The sequence below is a fragment of the Carassius gibelio genome, chromosome B10, assembly GCF_023724105.1.
Source record: "Carassius gibelio isolate Cgi1373 ecotype wild population from Czech Republic chromosome B10, carGib1.2-hapl.c, whole genome shotgun sequence".
Lineage (NCBI taxonomy): Eukaryota > Metazoa > Chordata > Actinopteri > Cypriniformes > Cyprinidae > Carassius > Carassius gibelio.
Window position 1 is genome coordinate 14719132 of NC_068405.1, and position 23237 is coordinate 14742368.

Below are 23237 nucleotides of genomic sequence, written 5' to 3' on the forward strand. Positions count from 1 at the left end.
ACTCAACTTTTATGTGTATAGCACTTTTCTCGATATAAATCGTTGCAGCTTTACAGGAAATTAAGTTTCTTCAATATATTTAGTAGTAGCTTGTCAGTGGTGACTATGTCAAGATTTTGTACATGTGATAAATATGTACGGTAAAAAATCAGTTAAAAGTCCAGTTTTTTGTGACCTTAGGGAATCGTGATGGATTGTAGCGTGGTAGAAGACTAGTTAGGTACGCAGGAGCTAAACCATTAAGGGCCTTGCAGGTATAATACTATTTTGTAACTAATACAGCACTTAATGTGTAGCCAGTGCAGAGACTGTAAAATTGGGGCATTTTGGACTACCTGTAGCTTGTTTATTGAAGATGCTGGACAACCCTCTAGCAGTGCATTACAATAGTCCAGTCTAGAGGTCATGAATACATGAACTAGCTTTCTGCATCAGAAACAGGTAGCATGTTTCGTAGCTTGGCAGTGTTTCAAAGATGGAAGAAGGCTGTTTTTGTAACTTGGGAAGTATGATGAGTTTCTGTCTAATATAACACCCAAATTTTTGAATAGAGAATGTAATAGTACATCTGTCTAGTTGCAAATTGTAATTCAAGAGAATCTGTTTCGTTTTTTTTTTTTTTATTGGTCATCAAGTCTTTTACATTTTAACACACACTGTTAGCTTAGATAATTTGGAAGTTTATTCTGGTTTTGTTGAGAATATATAGTTTAGTATGTATCATCAGCATAACAATGGAAACTAATCCTGTAGTTTCTAGAGCCTGACCGATTATCGTTTTGCTGATATTATTGTCCGATATGAGCCTGTCGCAGATGTATCGGCAATTATGCCGCTGATATTTTTTTCTTTCTTTTTTTTTTTACAGAACATATAATGAAGATTAAATGCTTCTGAATGTTATAACTACTTAGTTTGTCCAGCAGGCCGCGCTCCATTATTTGCTACTGTCTCGGATGCGCGGATGAGCTCATACTTCATGCCGCAGTGTGTGTGTGTATGTGTGTGTATATATATATATATATATATATATATATATATATATATATATATATATATATATATATATATATATATATATATACTTTTTTTTGTCAGTAATTTTAGTAATTCACCTTATTTCAGTTAGCTGTCAGTTACAACATTTATCATTTCTAATTAAGTCTTATATATATATATATAATTCATATTCATATTTTATTTCAGCTTTATTTTAATGAACAAACATTACTTTTAGCAATTTTTGGATCTAATTTGGCACGCAGAAATGAATACAGTTGTTCAGCAAGGTCTTTTATTCTGTAATATCTTACTTCTGGTCAAGGGTGGTTGCTGCTGTCTTCAAACCGTATGTGAATGTAAATAGATCACCATGGTTCACATCAGAAACACCACAGCGCTCACAAACACATGATGGGATGCCATAAGAAACGCACCTACGTCTCGGGGCCTTTTCTGCTCCCACGTTTACTCTTCTTGCTGTGTTTTGCTGTCATTAGTCAAGCTGAGAACACGGAGAGGAAAGCGGAGGAAAGCCACAGGCAGGACAGCGCCAATCTGCTGATATTCATCTCGTTACTCACACTCACTATCCTCACGATATGGCTCTTCAAACACCGCCGCTTCAGGTTCATACATGAGACGGGTTTAGCAATGATTTATGGTGAGGTTTATTCATTTTATACAATTATATTCAAGTTCACATCGAGGAACCTTGTGTGGTAAGGGCACCACAAATATGCACATACTCTGTAGCCACTAATATCAAAGTCAAGGTCAAATTGCTTAAAACAATAAGAATGTTGACCAAAGTGCTTGAAAAGCAGAGCAAATATATACAAATAAAACAGAACTGGAAGATATTTAGTCAAAAAATAACAAGATAATTTAAACAAAATTGTAATTTTAGATATTAGCGCATATAAAGAGAAAATAAAACTGAACGCAGAATCAAACCCTGTGGCACCCCACAGGTGATTGGCATAGAGATGAAATGGATGAAAATGTCTACAGATATGCTCCTATTTGATAGACTCAAACCAATCTATAGCTGCATCACAAATCCTGAAAAATCTTTTAATAAGTAACTTTTTGATTTTGGTGGTCTATACACCGCTGCCATGAGCAGATAACATGGAGATTCAACATTCCATAACATAGCCTCAAAGCTGTCATAACTGTCTACTGGTAGGGGTCTACACTTAAACATGTTTCTAAAAAATGACAGCTATTCCACCACCCTTCCTAGACTTTCTAGGGCAGCTCAAAAGCCACAATTCGTGGGAGAAAGTTCTTAAAAGTGGCTTAAATAATTTTCAGTGAGCCAAGTTTCAGTACTAAACATAAAGTCTGGGTTATTTGAAGACAAAAAAGTCATTTAGTAAATTTGTTTTATTCAGTACTGACCTTTAATTTATCAGGGCCGATTTTATAGACACTTTTTATAGTTTTTTTTTTTTGTTTGTTTGTTTTTTTTTGTCTTGCTGTTTTGAGTATGTAGACAACTTGGATAGAGACAGAAAATTAATTGTATGGGACAAATGGGTAAAAATTCTTCTAGTTTTGACAGATTTACAAAGCTGCTAAATGTAACCAGATTTTATTTTTAAAATTCTATCTATTTTATTGCAAATATTTTGTAATTAATACTTATAAATGTCTTTTTTACTTTTTATGTTTTATTTTTAATGCATTATACATGTCAATATTTAGGCTAATTCAGTTGTTGTGTAGTCCTGAGAAAATGAAAAGCTGATCAATTCTAAATTGAAATATTCAAAATGAATTAATTTATATATTTTAATGAACTATATATATTGGCAGTGGAAAATAACTCCACTGTTATAACTTAGTAGCAATAACAGGTATTCTGGCAGAAACACTAATAATCTTGGTAGATATTTGTACTCGTACCTTTACAAACTGTTTTTGCTATTCTGTATTTATCTTTCGTTTTTTCTGTATCTCTGTATGTGATTTGTTAAACATGCTGTGTATTTGAAATATGTTTTGTGTTTTCAGGTTTGTTTGTGGGTGTAATTCTGCGCTTCGGTGTCCATTTGCCACAAGACTTAAATAATGTCACCTTGACTTGTGCGGTGAACAGCAGTCCCACCACCATACTGGTGAACGTGAGCGGCCGATTCTACGAGTACAGCCTGAAAGGAGAGGTCCAGGACAGTAAGGGCCATGATGTGCCAAATGCAGAGATGCTCAGGAAGGTACTGCTGTTAAATCCTCTAAAATAACAAAAAACATATTACTTGTTCATTCCTCCTACTAGATGTGTGTGTATTTTGCAGGGTACAAGATTTTGTTCTCAAACGTATAAATTTGCTTCTAGGTTACTTTTGATCCTGAGGTTTTCTTCAACGTTTTGCTACCACCCATCATCTTTCATGCAGGATACAGTCTCAAACGAGTAAGAATATGATTAGAACCATTTCGCAAGATACAGTGCATAGAAGGTCTGAAAGAAAATCTGGTTTTATTAGAAATTCTGCCTCTTATCAATTGCCAGTGTGTCTGAGCTGTATTGTTTCATTTTAATAATCATTTCTTTATTTGTTTTAACTTTCAGAGGCATTTTTTCAGGAATTTGGGATCTATCCTTACCTATGCCTTTGTGGGCACATTGACAACATGCTTTGTTACAGGGTAAGTGGTGAATTTTCTAAAAGAAGCTTAAGAAGTCATAAAAATATATGTAAATGTAACATGATAGAATTAAAAAAAAAATCCCTTGTGCAGGTTGGTGATGTACGGTTGTGTGGTGTTTATGAAAGTCATTGGTCAGCTTGGAGGAGATTTCTTTTTCACTGACTGCCTTTTCTTCGGTGCTATTGTATCTGCCACTGATCCAGGTATATCAATGTTGCACTAAATTTAGATGATCTTATATTTAATATGTTAAACTATAATCAAATGAATAATGATTGATTCATAGAAGTCTTCACAAGTTTTAATTGCTTACAGTGACTGTTCTGGCCATTTTCAATGAGCTGAAAGTTGACGTGGACCTCTATGCGCTGATGTTCGGTGAGAGTGTCCTCAATGACGCTGTGGCCATCATCCTGTCATCGTAAGTGCACAACCTTATGTGCAAAAATACACACACACACTCACACACTTTCATTTTAGGTTTTCAGGGATGTCGATTCCTGTGTTCACATAATATCATCCTATGATTATTACTTTTAACAGATCAAGAATAACAGGATTTTGACACTATCATTTTAAAATATTTTTATGCTTACCTAGACTGCATTTATTTGATACAAAATACAGTATAAATAATATTCTGATTTGCTGCTCGAGAAACATTGTTTTATTATTATTAGTGTTGAAAACAGTTTTGATGCTTAATATTTATAGCCCTTACCCTTTCTCACTTACTGACAGATCAATAGTGGCATATCAGCCTGAGGGAGACAATCGTCACACATTTGACGGCAGTGCTCTGCTCAAGTCCCTGGGTGTGTTTCTGGGATATTTCAGTGGGTCTTTTGCAATGGGAGTTGCAACTGGAGTCATGACAGCTTTGGTATCTATCTTTATGTACTTCATTGTTTTAATTCACATGAACTAGTCAAAAGAAAAAAAACTGTAAAAATCTAAGGAAGTTAATCTATTAATAATTGCTGTTGTTTAGGTCACAAAGTTCACTAAGCTGAGATATTTCCCCTTGCTGGAAACAGCCCTTTTCTTCCTCATGTCTTGGAGTACGTTCCTATTGGCTGAGGCCTGCGGCTTCACAGGTAGCTATGGCAACACTATGATCTCTGTTTAATCACATGCTTCATATAACGTCATAGAAAAATTAATAATGTTGGTTTATGAATCCATTGTTGAATGAATTGTTTTAGAACAGAAATTGTGGATTTTGATTGGTCAGTTGTGGCTTCAATGGTCAAATTTTTAACATATAGAGCATCATCTGTGAAGATCATAAACTGCATTACCGGTCAAAATGTTTTTAAGAGAAGTCTGTTATGTTTACCAAGGCTGCATTTGTATAATCAAAAATATTATAAAAACAGTAATGTTGTGCAATATTATTGCAGTTTAAAAAAACTAATGTATCACGGTTTCCACTAAAATATTAAGCAGCAAAAGTTGTTTTCAAAATAATAATAAGAGAATGCAAAAAAAAAAAAAAATCTTGAGCAGTAAATCAGCATATTAGACTATGTGGGATCAAGTTACACTGAAGTCTGGACTAATGACTAATGAATTTACGTTTCGCCAGATTGCCCTTCATCCAAGCCCACGGTTTACCCGCACTCATAACATTAGCACAGAATCAGTTCAGAATCAATCACCAAAAGAATCAGTTCGGTTCAGACGCGCTGTGTGTCAGTCTGCTTCATGCTGAATCACACATGCGCAGTATCATCATCTCCTCGGCTTTTGAATCGGACGCGTCTGAAAGAAACGGTTTTCGGTTCAGTGTACTGATGATCCGAAAACCGAAGCAACTGGTTCTTCACTCGAGAACGATAATCACTCTAACCGCCACGTGCTGCAGTTCAGTTTCATCAGCTGCTCTACTCGTGTTCATGTTCTGTTTACTACAAACTCAATTTGTGAATGTGTCATCATTAACTATAAATACAGTACAGATATTTCATAAATCATCCCTTATTCCTAATAAACATAGAGTCTTAATTATTGTCAAACTTCCCTGAAAACCCCTTTGGCCTATACATTATCTACAATATACAGATTAGAAACATTCATCTTTAAAAAAAAAAAAAAAAAGCAAAAGAAAATATAGTTATTTTATCATACTTTCTGATGTTTAACAAAATACTTAAAAAATTACACGCATGCGCAGTATCGTCAGCTCATCGGTTCTCAAATCGGACGCGTCCGACAGAAACGATTCTCGGTTCAGTGTACTAATGATCCGAAAAACCGATGCAAACGGTTCTTGACTCGTGAACGAGAACTGCTCCAGCAGTTCGTCATCTGGCTCGGCTCGGTGTTCATCTTCAGTTCGCTCTTCACAACTGTTCAGTCAGTGTACTGTTTGAGTAAATGAATTACTCCGGGATATTGGTTTGTTTGAACTCAGAGGGAGTGTCAGTCAAATTAAAAAAGTTAACAGCTTAAGTCATTTGTGGATTAATGCTTATTGGAGACGTGAACCGTTTCAAACAATTCAGTTCGATTTGGTGAACTGGTTCATCCGGTCCACTAAGAAGAACCGGTTAAATGAATCGGACATCACTATAATGCATACTGGTGCATCAAAAAAAAATTGAATATTGTGAAAGTAATTTTTTGTAACTTATTATTGAAACTTATTAGCAAAACTTTCATATATTCTTGATTCATTACATGTAAAGTTAAATATTTCAAAAGTTTTCGAAAGTTTCATGAAAGTCAAAAATCAAGTATCACAAAATATTAGAATATTTACATTTGCGTTCCATTAAATGACCATCCCTACGGTATAAACTCTGGGTATCTCTTGTTCATTGAAACCACAATAATGGGGAAGACTGCTGACTTGGTAGTGGTCCAGAAGACAATCATTGACACCGTCCACAAAGAGGTTACGTTACAGAATGTCATTACTGAAAGGGGTGGTTGTTCACAGAGTGCTGTATCAAAGCATATTAAATGCAAAGTTGACTGGAAGGAAGATATTGGGTAGAAAAAGGTGCACTGAAAGCTTGAGAATACTGTCAAGCAAAGCAGATTCAAACACTTGGGAGAGCTTCACAAGGAGTGGACTGAAGCTGGAGTCAGTGCATCAAAAGTCACCACACCTTCAGGGAAAAGGCTTCCAAGCCACTTTTGGAACAGAAACAGTGTCAAAAGCATCATACCTGGGCTAAGGAGAAAAAGAACTGGACTGTTGCATTCCTGTTTTGCAAATCCTTTTTTTGATTGATCTTAGGAAATATTCTAATATTTTGAGATACTGCATTTCTGACTTTTAAGAGCTATAAGCTCTAATCATCCTAGTTAAAACAAAACAATTTTTTTTAAATGTTTTAGTTTACATGTAGTGAATCTAGAATATATGAGAGTTTCACATTTTAAATGTTACAAAAAAATAACTAATACTAATAACTGCATATATATCTGTTTTATTTGTATTTATTATACAATTTTACTACGTGTACTGTGTTAAACTAGTATCGCATTGCCAGACCTTTAGACTGACAGCTGAAGATCTGGAATCAATGGCAGCTTTCATCGGCCAAGGCCCGTCCATTAGGCAGTTTGACCAACATGTCAAAGAACCAATCACAGTTTGTTTCGTTCATCATCTCGTTTTGGGGTGTGGAAATGTGGAAATAACAGACTCTCAGGCATATTATAAAGATTCTATGCCACAAACTTTAAATATTTGACATACTTTTCAAAATCCAGAATTTAACTGATCCTAATAAGCGCTCTTCATCACAGTTGTAAACTCGAATGCTTTCTTCTTTCGTGAGGGGTTTGGCACCACAGCATTTTTGTTTCCAGGCGGAACATTAAAGAACGCGACAAACTCAGGTCTCCCGGAAATCCTGTATAATTCAACCAATCCAGTGACGACTTCGACACTCCTGAAGTTTTTCCACTTTTGTTTCCTATATGCATCAGACATTTAGCCAGCAGTCCGTCTGAGGCTGAGACGAGTGTTAAGCTGACTGAGACTTTTTATAGCACTTGTATATCATTGCTCTTTTGTTGATTTTGATTGCTTCCATTGTCCTTATTTGGATAAATTACTAAATGTAAATGTGTGTTCCTGTGGTTCAGTGGTAGAAAAAACAAATTTATAGCCTGAATGCACTATATATATACACACACACACACACACACATTCACACAGGACATATGACTACAAAAACATAAACTGAAATAAAAGTGAATTAAAATATTATAATAGTATATAAATAACACTGAAAGGGCACTGTTTTTAATCTTGTTTGTGTCTGTGTTTAGGTGTGGTTGCAGTGCTCTTCTGTGGCATTACTCAGGCTCACTATACATACAACAACCTTTCTGCCGAATCAAAGACTAGAACCAAACAGGTAACACCAAAACTATTTATATTTTAAAGGGCTGTCCCATAGTTAAGAATTCTGTGTTTTTGAGTGTTCAAGATTTGCATACTGATATTATTGTCCACCATTTCCCCCAACAGTTGTTTGAGCTGCTGGATTTCCTGGCTGAAAACTTCATCTTCTCTTATATGGGCTTGACACTTTTCTCCTTCCAGCACCATGTGTTCAATCCCTTCTTCATCATAGGTGCATTTGTATCCTTTTGCAGCAGAATGTTTATGCTATACTCATGAATTGTATACAGTTAAACATTATCCTTAACAGAGGCTTTCATTTATAGCTAGCTATATTTCTCGGCAGGGCGGCTAACATCTATCCCTTGTCTTTCCTGTTAAACTTGGGCCGCAAGAATAAAATCACCTCCAATTTCCAACACGTCATGATGTTTTCAGGTAATACCTGCAAAGTTCAGAGACAACTGAAGTGGCCTTTTTTCTCTTGTTTATGATGTCACACTGACCTCACAGGGCTCCGAGGGGCAATGACCTTTGCCCTCTCAATTAGAGACACTGCGACATACGCCAGGCAGATGATGTTCTCCACCACCCTACTTATCGTTTTCTTCACTGTGTGGGTCTGTGGGGGCGGGACGACCCCCATGCTGTCACTTATGCAGATTCGGTGAGTCTCAGTTACATTCTTAATGTAAATTATGACTTTCTTTCATTGTTTTCTTGTCGCAATCACTTTATTTTTCCATAGAGTGGGAGTAGACACAGATCAAGATAATTTGGTAAGCTGTACTCATGTCTGATCAAAATGCAACAGTTGATATTGATATTTAAATATTGACTGTACAAACCTGACACATAAGGGTAGTGTAACAGACTATGTTAGCTCTCTAATTAAGTTATTTTCTCTGCTTATATAGGTCACAGCACCCGATGGGATCACACAAAGAAGTACCAAGCATGAGAGTGCCTGGCCTTTCAGACTGTGGTACACTTTTGACCACAAGTATCCTTCAGTTGTTCTGCCTTGTTGTATCAACATTTACATTTTACCTAAAAACATGATTTATGTATAACTAAGAATGTTTTTGACTTTACAAGATACATATTAGATTAGACAATCTTTGGCAAACTTAATGTATTCTGCATCTCCAAAATTATGTATTTAGTGTGGCATATTAAACAGTAGAGGGCACTCGTGATCTGCAGTAAAATTTATGTTAAGCTTAGATTATTTTTTTCATCTGGAATTCACTAACACAGGGAAGTGTTTTTGTCAGATTTTATGCTGAAGTTTTAATAATTTGCCACCACATTTCTCTGATGTGAGTTAAAGGTCACATGACATTCAGGTAAACAAATAATTTGTTTATTTTTAGGTTGTTTTAATTTATTCATTTTAATTTTACAGTTTGACTCACTAGCTTTTCATAAATTCATAAACCCATGCAATTCCTTCATGAACCCCCATGGGGAAACACTGCACACACAAAAAATTGACAATTCTGAGAATTATTATAATTAGTTATTGCACAAAGTGCAATTACAAAGCCATTACAATACAGGGAGCATTCATCCAGAAGTATAAATAGGCATTCAGTATATAAATTATAGAAAGGTGAGAAAGAAATATCATTGCATGAAATGATCAAAATGGTAAATTGCAAATGAAAAATAAAATAAATGTTCAGTATATGTGCTTTTATGTATGCATAGCTTGTGACAGTAAAGTCATTTATATTGATACAAAAAAATTATTTGTAATAAATACTGTTTTTTTTTTACTTCATAAAAAATAATGCATTTAATAGATCAAAAGTGACACTTAAGACATTTATGATATTACAAAAGAGTAAAATATATCATAACTTCCACAAAAACATTAAGCAGCACAACTGTTTTCAAAATCCATAATAATAAGAAATGTTTTGTTGAACAGCAAATCATCATATTAGTATGATTTCTGAAGGATCATGCGAAACTGAAAACTGAAGTAATGATGCTGAAAATACAGCTTTGCCATTACAGGAATAAATTGCATTCTAAAATATATTAAACAGTCTTAAAAACACTTCTTTGAAATTGTAATAATAGTTCACAATATTGCTGTTTTTATTGCATTTTTGACCAAGTAAATGCATCCTTGGTGAGCATACGAGACTTCTTTTAGTGTAATTAAAAATATATGGGAGTACTATACTTATGTCATTTTAAATGCAGTTTAATCCTTAACAATGTGGTCCAGTTATTTAAAACCCTTCCTCACTCACAGCGGGCCTCCACTCACTTCCACTCTGCCGGCCTGCTGTGGTCCAATAGCACGCTGTCTCACCAGCTCACAGGCCTATGAGGTAAACCTATGAACACATTCAGCTGCTATCGGCTCATACTACATTGTAAAATTCTGTAATTCTTTAAATCATGGATTTTCTTTCCCCTCCTGCCAGAATGCTGGTCAGTTAAATGATGAGGACACAGAGCTGATTCTGAATGATAGCAGCAGTTTGATGTACAGTGACATGACGGTCAGCACAGATGCCCATGGCATGCCCACCGCCTCCACCAGTCAGACTGGGCTTAACTCGCTAGCAGGATCCTCAGACGATCCTCTGGACAGGGAGCTTGTGTTTGGAGGCACCCGTCTGGTTCTCCCCACAGAGGAGCCTCCAGACCCCCTGACATCATTCCCTCCTCCTCCGCCATCCCCGCCCCTGTCGGATCCTCTGCGCCACCGAGTCTGAGCCTGCCAGACAACTGCTAACTTCTTGACCTCTATGTGATGCTTTCTTTCACATTATATTAATTTAAATTATTATTTATGCTTTTATTGATTTATTATATTGTGCCATACATATTTCTTTATTTGTCTAGACACTGGTATACAATGGTAGGTGTTGCTAATCCTTATGTTCCTACTATCTTCTTCGATATACATTTTGTGTTTGAGTATTGTGTAGCTCAGACTGAACATCTGCATCTTTTGTGAATGCATCGATGTGTCTGGATGAATCATTTCAAAGTCATACATAACTTGTGGCTCTCCTTGTGGATATTTTTTTTTTTTTTTTTTAAATAAGTGCCTGTTTCTGGTAACCTGGTGTTTGTACTGTGCTATCTGACACATCGTTACCTCATTAATATTTACTTGAGAGATTTAAGAATTTAAGAAAGAAAAAGATATTTAATAATACATAGGAAAAGTGACTTATTTGAAAGTGTTTTGTTACTGGCCCACATCCATCAATCCTCTAATAAATGAGATTTGATATACTTTTTAAGCCTGTGTGGAAAATTCTTTGGGTGCAGTCATTTTCTTCATTGATTAATTTATTTAAAATGTTTATTGCGCCATCTGGTAAATATTGCCAGGCAAGACTTTCCTTGAAAGTACTTGAAGATTATGACCCAACTAATGCATTCCGTATCCAAAAGAAGATAGAAAATCTTACAAAAATTTACTTTAAATCGCTTTTTTCTTTAAATAAAGTAAAGTGGTCTTGTTTAAGAGAGACTATTGGATCTTTTTATTATTTATTTAAGAATAAATAAAGCGCGTCATTCCTGTCGTCCCAACATGTAGATTACGAATCCTAAACCTTATTAATATTCATGAGCTCAATATTGGTAATTGGATGGTAACTTCGTAGCATCAGAAGTCCCTAATTAATATTTATAAGAAAGCCTTTAGCCATTGGAAGTCTACTAAAGAACGTTAGCATGACCTAATTCATATTTATGAGCCAAGAGTTCTCGACAACCCACAAACACAAAACCACACCAAGTGTAAAACACTTTGAAACTTTTCTGTGGCGGGCTGGCAACAGAGGACAGGACACTTGATAGAGCACCGTATCCCCCAGAAAAGGTACGTTAAACTAAAACTCTCAGACAAGTCAGCTAAATGTACGTTTTTTTTTCTTTATAGGAAACGGTAGGATAATCAAAATTGCGCAACATCCAAAATCACAGGGATCTGGTTCTCTGTAGACATGCAGAGACCTGTGCCTAGAAAACCTCAAATAACAGAGACATAAAAAGAGGCAACATAATGTTTTTATATGTAAGTAAACAAGCAATAATAAAATCTAATGAAAAATATCTTCTCCTTTATGAAAATGTTCTAATCAGTTTGGTGTTGTATAATGAACATTAATTTATTTCACCTGCCATTAATCTAACAAACATCCTTCAGGTATCCTGAAAAAGTATATATTTTAATTAAAATTAAATTAAAATTTATTAATTTTACAGTGCATTCAGGCTATCAATTTTTATACATATTTTTAATTGAAGCTATTTAATATTTAATCTGGTATGTAATGTTAACTATTTTGATTAACCTCTTTGAAATCATATCAGTGTGTGAGTCTGAATATTAACTGCATTGATGTAAGTACAGTAAATTTAAGATGGGGCGTTGGCTGCAGGGATTTTCTGCATGTTCTTTCAGCCTCTGAAATCTGTTTCTTATTAAAGATTTTCACTCCAAAGATCTAGCCACATGTCTGAGGACTGATGGGGTGAGAGACTCCGCTAGACAGTTTATGTCTAAATTATGTGCAGAAAGGAATTCACCCCATGAGAGTGATATTAAATATCTGAAATCTGTCTTTGATGTCCATGATTCACTGTCATTAATCACATTCCGAGGAAGTAAAATACACAGAAAAATTATTTGGCTATCATACCATGTCTGGCATCCAATTTACTTTCTATCCCTTTTCCCATTTGGACACTTTTTTGCTGGCTGTAGGGGACAGACACTGAATTCAGAGTGATTATTTCTAAGGTGACTAATATACAAATGTGTTTTTGATCACAGTCCATAAATGAAGATCAATATGATATGTGGTGTTGATATAATGCACATTTCAATAGAGGAAATAAACTCTGTGTGCGTACTATAAAACAAGTATTGTATTGTATCAAGGGCACAGACAGTCTCATGTGTTTCGGTCACTGCCTCAGGACTGATTATGAATCAGGAGCTAGCTGCAAAAAAAAAAAAAAACTCCTTAAAAGGAATAGTTCACCCAAAAATGCAAATTTGCTTAAAATTTTATCACCTTCAGATCATTTGCAGTGAATGGGTGCCGCCGGAATGAGAGTTCAAAACAGCAGATAAAAACATCACGATCCACAAGTAAACCAGACGGCTCCAGTGTATTGATTAACATGTTGATGCATCTTGTGAAGTGAAAAGCTGCATGTTTGTAAAAAAAACAAACAAACAAAACAAATGCATCATGATTTTAATTAAATTAAAAGTTAAAAGGCCTTAAAGATAGATTTGTTTCTTAGACAAATTCATCTTTTTGCTTCACAAGACGTTAAATGATGGACTGGATTCATGTGGATTACTTGTAGTATTTTTATCAGCTGATTGAACTCATTCTTACGGCACCCATTCACTGCAGAGGATCCCCTGGAGAGCAAGTGTTGTAATGTTAAGTTTCTTCAAATCTGTTCTGATGAAGAAACAAATTCATCTACATCTTAGATAGCCTGAGTGTGGCATTTTCATTTTTGGGATAAATATTTCTTAAAATCTTTGCAATCATTTGCTTTCATGAAATGATGTTGTGTTCTCCTGGTACCAAGAGCACAGTGGGGACCTGTAAAACATTTGCTCTTCCCTTAATGTCAGATGAAATGTGATTCATTCCACTCCATTTTTGCTTCTGGGGCCTTTTAAAAGCAAATGTGGAAACATTTAGGTAAGAGCTCGAGGGATTCATACTTTGTTTTTTGTACCATACAGCAGATGGATATCAGGCGACAACAAATATTACTGGCAAAGTGTTTGCTTTGGGTGTTAACCTTGATATTTATATCATAGGACCAATAAAAAAATAATAATAATTGCCTGCCCATTTTTTCAGCAGACTTACTTCTGTTAGTATTTTACCCATAGGGATTTTAAAATGTCTTCATTAAAGAGTTAAAAGCCAAGAATCAAACCAACCAGCTACAAGGTAAATCATAACATTACAAAATTTAATTTAAAACAAAAAAGTATTTGAAAATCAGACAAAAAAACAAAGGTTGTGAACTCAACGGCTTTATTTAAGGAAAGAACTACAATCCCATGAAGCATTGCAAATCAAAATGGAGAAAACATAAAACTGTTAATTTGTTGATTATGCATTTATAAAAATATATATATGGTATGTTTATTGCAAAATATGCAAAACTATACAAATATTTAAATAGTTTATTAGGGCAGGGTCATTGGAGTGGGTTGATGCTAAAGGACTCTTTTGGTGTGATTCCCTTGTTTTGATTCACTGATTGGTGGAAATTTTTTTGAGTTATGGGTAATGCGGTTTTTCACCAGGAATTCCACAGTTAAACATTAATATAAAAAATATATATATGTTGAAATAATGGACACTGGCGGCTTCAACAAAAGCATATACCATCAATTAGCAACCCCATAGGTCACAGTAGGCCTGTCTTTAATGGTTTATGAGTTACCATTAAAAATCAATTCCCCTATGGACAAAGTGGAGACATTTCTGGAACCCAAAATAATATTTGATCACATAATGCCATGACCAACTGAAGTATTCCAGATCGCCATGTAATAAGTAACCTATTGTTAATGCCAGGTCCCATTAAGAGAAACATTATAAACACTTATAAACTGGATTATTATATGGTGGTTACAATGTGGCCCCATATTAACCCCACTTGCCTAGAGACGGACGGTAGTCTTGTTTGAGTTTCCTCTTTTTGAAAGTGTATTTAGGAGTGCAGATCAACAGTACTAGGGTTACACAGCTGGCCAGCCGTCTCGCCTGTTCTTCTTACCGCTGCTTTACAGGCTTCCTGTTTCTAAGCTTTCGCCACATTCTTCAGCATGTAGATCATGCCAACACAACACTCTGCCAAGACAGCCTCAATTTTCCCAGCTGTATAACAGGGTTGATTCCATTACCATACAAATTCAAGAGGACCCACGTTGATTAAGCAGGACCATTTTTGCTTTTTTTTTAAGTATGTCCAACATGTGTTTTCTCTGTTTGTGTCATGTGTGTGGTTTTCAAATTTATTACAGTAATTGCTGTAAAAGTGATGTTTTGCGCTAACCGGCAGGTGATATCATAGCCCAGCTTCTAATTAGGTTGCCTTCATCATATCCAACGCACCCTTTTATGAGCCTGAGAAGAAAATTTACTTGTTAAGTGCACGCAAAAGCAGCATAAAGGAGAAAAAAAAAACATTCAGTATCACCATATTATTTTTCTCTTCAGCTGAAGTCTTACAGGCTCTCAGGTTGCCTCATATCGCATCAACCAATGGATCGCAAGCAGCATGACTGTTCAAGTTCTTCCCCTCGTTTGCTTTGGCTGCTACGCTTGCCTGACTGTGTTCCAGATGCTGGTGCATGAGGTCATCCCAAAACCAGATTTCAGTCTCAACAGTCTGCCGTTTCCCTGGAGATCACATTAAATATTTGACTAAAACAGGGGTCTGTCAGTTCGCCATTACATCAGCGTCTATAAAAATGCCCCTTATTCACGCTTATCTGTGACCCATTTAGCATGTTCCCTTATTTGCTCTTTATTTGTTTTAATGAAACTATTTGCTAATTACAACCATATGAATGGAGCTGTAGTCTAGTGGTTAGCACATGTTCATACGTGGGTGTCATGAGATCGAAACTGGGACGGTTTATGAAAATCTTCTAAAGCAAAAAAAAGTAGTTATTAAGGGAAAAAAAATAATAATAATGAAAAGAATGTGTAATAATAATAATTGCCCCACTTTTATTCTATAATAAGAAAACAATCTTGATACAAATACTCACTTATTATTTTTTTAGGAAGAGTAATCTGAAAAAAAGATCTTTTCAAAAAACAAAACAAAACGTTTTATGTTTTCTTAAGCTATAAGAAGAAAATAGTGATTAAGAAAAATGTTATCCTTAAAATGTTTTATGAATCCAAACCCTGTCCTATCTTGGCTGTCCCATAAAAAACACCATAAATCTCATTTGTAAGAGTATGAGCCCATGATCTTTGGTGAGCATGACTGTTAAAACCACGCTAAAATGTGATCCTTAAATGTCTATCTGGTCTGACATTCCTGGACCAGGAAACACAGAACTGAAAAAATAAACTATTATGAACAGCATACTCCAGAAGTCTTCAAACCTTTGGGAAAACAAGTCCTGTAACAGTATCTAGCACATTTAAACCTCATTACTGTTCAAATAATTGTGCTTGTCTGAAATAGGCATGGTTGGGAGATTTGGTTTTGGATGTGTTAATAGGAACACTGGTACACACACACATACAAAAAAAAAAAAAAAAAATAGGTCTGTGATTCTGGTGTTGGCAGTGATGTTTGACAACTTGAGCTGAACTTATTTATGGACTGGATTTACAGCCCAACTTGCTCAGTTTCATTAGAAACATTCAGATCTATCTAAAGCTTCCTTCCAATAAAAGATTAGTTTAGGTTTCACATTTGCAAAGGAGACAGGAAAGTAAACACATTATTTTTCCTCAGCCTTTGGGACTTTGTGTAAACCAGTAAAATATGTCATTCCATAGCCATTAGTTAGGCTATAGCTGACAGACCCCACCTGGAAAGTGTCCTGCATGCTAAATAATTAACCAGATATATAAGTGTTTGAAGACTAGAGAGCTTCCTTCTTCAAACATGGTCAAAGAACTGTTAACATTCCCTCATCTCACCACATGCATTCCAGAAATGCTTCCTGCACATGGGCTATACAGAGAGAGAGAAAATATCAACGCTATCAAATGTGTGCATGCTAGAAAACATGCACATATTCGCTTGAAGCATTTGCACAAAAGTTAACAGACATATTTCATTCCCAGGAAGTGTTTGGTAGCCTGCTCTTATTTTTAATGACTAGCTACATGGGAAAATTCCCAGTGACGATTTGTTTTGGCGAGTGAAACAATATATAATTCAAACCAGACAATCGTAGCGATGTACCGTGTTTATAATCGAGTATCTCATAACAAATTCAATTTTATATATGTATGTATGTGTTCCAGTGTTTCACGATATAATTTGATCTAGGTATGAATGCGCGGTGTTATTATTACCAATTAGATTTATCATACTGAAAGAAAGTCTTTCATCCCGTCTGCCAGGCTGCTAAGGTTACCAGCTTTTCAGCTGAACTGAACCCATTATCAGATGAAGCAAAGACCGGGGGACAATAAAAACATGTGCTGTTTGCTGTTGCTTATGGTTACAACAACTTAGAGCAATCTTGTACCTCCGCCTAAGAGAAAACGGAACAAACACTCTCTTATCAATAGATGTCCCCCACTGTTTCCTGAGGAAACTCTGAACACTGAGTGAGACGTGTTACAACAACGTTTCGGGCGGGTGAGGATGGATGGGGGATTATTTCTTTTTCTGCATTTGGACTAACGTTACATCAAGGTGTATTTATGACCTAATTGCATGAGCGCACAATGAGGTAATCGCTGTTATTATTTCTCACAGCTTTTCACTGGGTTTATTGGGTGACTATGGCAGCCCGTTCCAACTGTTTTTACTGTCGCGAGGATCTCAGTGGAAAGAAGTTTGTGAGAAAAGACGAGAAACAAGTCTGCGTGCGATGCTTTGACAAGTTCTGCGCCAACACCTGCGTGGAGTGTCGACGGCCAATCAGCACCGACTCCAAGGTAACACGTGACACAAGGAGTTGTTGTGTCTTTCCTCCGTGGATGGTTTTGCAGTTGAAATCCCACTAAACACGCTGAAATATCGGTCTGTAGAAATATCTCTCTGCTTTGTTGTAGCTCTGGCCCATATATTTCCATGTCAGATAAAAGCACACATCATAATAATACTATTTGTAATGCTAGTTTAATAATAGTTTGGAGAAAGTGTTACACCTTCATTAATCTATTACACTAACGTTTACACCATCAGTCATAAACTCTTATCTAAACATTCGGCATAGAAGTCAAAATGGCAGTAGAAGTATAAATTAAGTGTATTTCTCCAAGCTTTTCATAATATTTTTAGGCAATGAAAAATAAATGTATACGCTACTGTTAAAAATACTGAAATATAGTAATATTATTCAAATGTAAAATAACTGTTTCCTTTTTGAATATATTTTGAAATGTAATTTATTCCTGTGATGGAAAAGCTGGATTTTGAGCAGCCATTACTTCAGTCTTCAGTATTACATTTCTATCTTCTTTATAAATTATTATAATATGCTGATTTGAAACATTTCTTATTATGATCAGTGATTCAGTTGTGCTGCTGCTGATTAATATTTTTTGTAAACTAACTTTTTTCATTATTTTGATCAATAGAAAGAAAACTTATTATTTCAAAGATGTATTATGTAACTATGCATTTACTTTTGATTAATTGAATGCATCCATACTGCTGATCCAAAACTTTTTTTTAATTGTGGAGCATATTTAAATTTAAATATAGTACTTTTGCAAATATTGTTAGTTAAATTGTATTAGATCACATCTCTCAGTCTTGGTTCTTGTCTATATAGGAGCTTCACCATAAGGGTCAGTACTGGCACTCGGATTGTTTCCGATGTGCCAAGTGCTATAAGAATCTGGCCAAGGAGTCTTTCACCTCCAAGGATGAGAGGATCCTGTGTGGGACGTGTGGCTCGCGTGAGGATGCCCCTCGCTGCCATGGCTGCTACAAACCCATACTGGCAGGTAGGGGTCAGATAGTCTCTGCTCCTTCTGCTGTATATGTATACTAGTATAAATGTATATGTAGTTATAAAATAGATTTATATAAAAAAAAATGGGAAATATAGATATACCAAAATATTGGAGAGAATTTTAAATGTGTAATTTCTAGACTTGGAAACAAAATTGTGGAAATGTATAAAACCATAAAATGTAAAATAATAATAAGAATTAATTAATTATTAATTGTAAAATTATAATGTATATATATATATATGTGTGTGTATATGTGTGTGTGTGTGTGTGTGTTTTATAATAAATAATAATTAATTTAAAGTGTAAACTGAAAAAAAAGGTAATAAAACTTTTAATTATTTTAATGATTTATAATTATTTTATAGAACATTTTTAATATAGGCTATTGCCACTTTTAGTTTCTGTAAACAAATATGTCATTACGCAAAAGTTCCAGAAATATCTTCAGGGACCTTCAATGGGGGGGGGGGGGGGGGGGGGCATTGGAGTGCTTAATCTGTATGTGACATTTTTTCCTGTTTAACAGCTTTTTCCATTTTTCTTTCCTGTTTTCCTTTCCAGGCACTGAGAATGTGGAATACAAAGGCAACTCATGGCATGATGAGTGTTTCATCTGTTATCAGTGTCAAAAGCCAATCGGCTCCAAAAGTTTCATAGCAAAGAACAACAACATCTACTGCAGCCTTTGCCATGAGAAGAAATTTGCCAAACAATGCGCTTGCTGTCAGAAGGTGAGAGATGTAGCAAAAATCTATGTATTTTTATTCATTATTACTTTTAAAGTTGTAAGTTACTATATATTTTTTGAACACAAAACATGTTCTTTTCTAAAATAAAGACATTTTATGATAATAATGACCATCGCAAGTTGCCTCAGTGTATGGTTTCCACATGTTTCGGCCCTCTTCCTCCAGCCCATTACCACAGGAGGTGTGAATTACCAGGACCAGCCGTGGCATTCTGAGTGCTTTGTGTGCTCCTCCTGCCGAAAGCCCCTGGCTGGCACCAGCTTCACCTCTCACGAGGAAAAGGTCTACTGTGTGGATTGCTACAAAAGCACTGTGGCCAAAAAATGCAGCGGCTGCCAGAATCCCATTACAGGTTTGAATTCACACAAATATATGCACTGATGATCTTTACTCTTTTTAAAAGTTTTGTATTTGATTTGACCTAATGTGACAAATAAATCTACCTTGTCTTATCCCACAGGATTTGGCAAAGCTGCGAACATAGTGAACTATGAGAGTGGCTCTTGGCATGATTACTGCTTTAACTGCAAGAAGTGCTCCCTTAACCTGGCAGAAAAGAGATTCGTCGCTCAAAATGGAGACATATACTGCTCTGACTGCTCCAAGAAACTCTAAATGCCTGATGACCGTGGAGACACAGGAGAGTGAGATTACTCACAAAAAATATCAGCATTCATTTGAATTTACACAAAAATCCTAGATAAATATGTTGCGGTATTGACAAAGGCTTCTGTTATGTTGGTTCTGGCTTCTTCATGAAGGGAGTTTGATATGTCCTGTGAGGAACGTTAGGTTTACCTAGAGAGGCTTTTGTGGGAAAATGTATCCTCTCTCTTTCCAAAGCCTATTTGTCTCAGGAAAGTATTAAGACAGGATGAAAGATGGAGGTGTGTATTAAGAAGGTGAAGTCATTTGAGATGTATTACTGGTAAATTTTTGTTTAGTATAATGTTTCAAAATGAAGCTTTGGGTTGATCATTTTTAAAACATTAACAGCTTATAATCATGGACTCTGACATTTTAAATGCTGTGTTTCTGTATCTTTTAGATTGCTTCCTTGGAATTTGAAATTACTAACTGTACAATTTATAATTTTCATGTAAAAGATTTCAATGTGTATGTTTTTCTCCTTTACTATAACATATTCTTCTTAACATGACAATTATGTTATTTTAGTTGCCTTTGTATGATCTGAAAAAAATAAATAAAATAAAGGTGGGAGGCTTTCTTTTGCATTCTTTAAATGCCGTGTGTGTGTTTTTTTTTTCCTTTTTCTTTTTTTCATAAAACAGCGACATCTAGAAAGAATGAAATCTGAAGTCTGTCGTTCGTATTTTTTAAATACATAGTGTTTTTTCATACAGCAGCGACATCTAATGGCACAATATAGCACAGAACCATTAAATGACCCGTTCCAAATCAGTTTAAAGAATTTAAAGTTTAACAAAATATGTTTTTTAACACAGTGTAGAATAAAATGGTTATTGTATTGTTTTGTGATTTTTATATCACATTAGGATAAAGTGGGGGTAAACCGCCCCTACTGTTTTTCCTAAAATAACCCCTAGATAAAGTCAAGAGACATTTTCGTTGAGGACGACGTTGACAAGAATAATGATCAAGTATTCACCATGAAGCTTACACTTGTACCTGAAAGAAAAAAAACGGATTTTACAGTAAGAAGAAAAAAGTGTTTTAAAGCTTGTTGGTTTGTAGAACATCACAGTTATATTATATGACTGTAGATAGGGAGTACGTGTTATTTAAAGAAAAAAAATAGCTAATCATATGTTCAGAATTCTTTCAAACCTAGTCTGTATGGTCATGCCAGGGGTTATGGTGTGGCTTCAAATCCCTAACTGGCTGAATAAAAATATCTGGACTTTATATTGAAAAATTGCTTCAAGTTAACAAGTAGCTAGTTAGCATCAGCTAACAATATATATTTTTTCAAATAGCCTATTATCAGAATCAGAAATACTTTAGAAATAATTCCCGGAAGGATAAAAATACAAATAGAAATCTATACAAGAAATAAAAATAAAACTAGTAATATTTAAATAACCATACAAGTAAAAAAATATAATATTGTATAATAAAATAAGTTATTACGCTGAGGAATTATGAAGTCTGATATACACAGGTAAAAAAGATTTCCTCTGTCACTCTGTGGAGCATCTGTCGAATAAGTGTTTGACTGAATGTACTCCTGTATCTAACCAGGACATGAAGTGGGTGAGAGGTGTTATCTAAGATGAACAGAAGCTTAACATCCTTCTTTCTGACACTACAGTCAGAGAGTCCAGGTCAAACCCCACAACAGAAGCAGCCTTACGGATAAGTTTGTTCCAGTCTATGGCATCAGCTACCTTCAGTCCGCTGCCCCAACATACAACAGCAAAAAAAATAGCACTTGCTACCACAGACTCGTCGAGCATCTTCAGCATCATCCTACAGATGTTAAAGGACTTCAGCCTCCTCAAAAAATAGATGCATCTCTGGCCCTTCTTGTAGATGACTTCTGAGTTCTTAGTCCTGTCCAGTTTATTGTTCTTGTGGACTCCCAGGTATTTATAATCCTCTAGTCTACAATATCCAATAGACCCCACAGGTGCCATTGTTCTCCGCAGGTCAAGCACCAGCTTTTTTTGTTTTTGCCACATAGAGCTGTACTGTAGATGGTTCTGCTCACACCATGTGTCAAAGTTATCTACTGTAGTCCTGTACTCAGTCTCCTCACCACCACTGATGCAACCAACTATAGCTGAGCCATCAGAACATTTCTGAAAATGGCAGGACTCAGTACAATAGCTGAAATCTCCAGTTTACAGGGTGAAGATGAAAGGAGACAGCGCAGTCCCCTGTGGAGCTCCAGAGTAGCAAACCACTCTGTCCGACACAAAATGACACTCACAGTACTTGCTGCCTTATCCAGGTGAGTACAAGCTCGATCCAGCACGTAGATGATAGCGTCCTCAACTCCCAGGGGGGCTGGTAGCCAAACTGAAGAGGATTTGTAAAAGGCCCAACTGTGAGCGTGATTTCACCAAGTACAACATGTTCCTGGATCAACACTCTTGTTAATCAGCTATCATTTCCCACTGATTTTAAGAATAAATTATGGGTAGGGCTAGGTTTAAGGGTAGTAATTAGGTTAATTCTATATTTTTTGACATTAATGATGATCTAGGAACACGTCTAACTTGGTAAAAGCACTCTGATTTTGCTGTAAACGTATAAAACAAATGGTTTTGTTAGATGGTGGGGGTAATTTGTAATTTGGTTCAAATTACATTTTTGTTAAAAATCGAATAAAAATGTATATTTTTCACTTGGTTTACAATTAATCTCATTGTCACTTGAACTATAACTATTCTGGACATTTAGCTAACTTTTGTTTAACATAGAAAAATTATTACACAGTCCTTAAGGGGGGGGGGGGGTGAAATGCTATTTCATGCATAATGAGTTTTTTACACTGTTGAAGAGTTGGATTCCCATGCTAAACATAGACAAAGTTTCAAAAATTAATTTGTACGTTTGAAGAAGTATTTTTGTTCCAAAAATACTCCTTCCGGTTTGTCACAAGTTTCGGAAAGTTTTTTTCGAGTATGACTCTGTGTGACGTTAGTTGGGCCGAAATTTCTTATATGGGTCCTAAGGACACTTCTGCCGGAAGAGCGTGCGGTCCCCGTAGAGCAGGGCACTGAGAGCATTCACTGATCAGAGCGAGAGCATGGAGAAATGTCACAGAAGTGT

The 23237-nt window shown here is 35.6% G+C and overlaps 2 protein-coding genes across 4 annotated transcripts; both read left to right on the forward strand.

Moving 5' to 3' along the window:
• The first annotated feature begins 1316 nt into the window (after positions 1 to 1316).
• On the forward strand, positions 1317 to 11301 carry LOC127966837 (sodium/hydrogen exchanger 6-like). The gene is made up of 16 exons (XM_052568133.1): positions 1317 to 1663; positions 3022 to 3221; positions 3344 to 3421; positions 3581 to 3657; positions 3751 to 3863; positions 3976 to 4081; positions 4402 to 4543; positions 4652 to 4757; positions 7951 to 8039; positions 8153 to 8266; positions 8353 to 8464; positions 8540 to 8693; positions 8775 to 8805; positions 8944 to 9029; positions 10269 to 10374; positions 10471 to 11301. Exons 1-16 carry the CDS (start codon positions 1411 to 1413, stop codon positions 10762 to 10764), a joined length of 2061 nt encoding a protein of 686 aa, XP_052424093.1. The 5' UTR covers positions 1317 to 1410; the 3' UTR covers positions 10765 to 11301.
• Positions 11302 to 11757: 456 nt separating this feature from the next.
• On the forward strand, positions 11758 to 20722 carry LOC127966904 (four and a half LIM domains protein 1). Of its 3 annotated transcripts, XM_052568257.1 has the most exons (7): positions 11770 to 11888; positions 11949 to 12083; positions 17519 to 17700; positions 18543 to 18717; positions 19291 to 19460; positions 19644 to 19830; positions 19939 to 20722. In XM_052568257.1, the coding sequence occupies exons 3-7, from the start codon at positions 17545 to 17547 to the stop codon at positions 20091 to 20093; spliced, it is 843 nt and encodes a 280-aa protein (XP_052424217.1). In that variant the 5' UTR covers positions 11770 to 11888; positions 11949 to 12083; positions 17519 to 17544; the 3' UTR covers positions 20094 to 20722. The 3 variants fall into 3 exon arrangements, with proteins under 3 accessions (XP_052424216.1, XP_052424217.1, XP_052424215.1); XM_052568256.1 differs by lacking the exon at positions 11949 to 12083 and having other exon boundaries at positions 11758 to 11888; XM_052568255.1 differs by lacking the exons at positions 11770 to 11888; positions 11949 to 12083 and adding an exon at positions 17057 to 17398.
• Positions 20723 to 23237: the final 2515 nt, after the last annotated feature.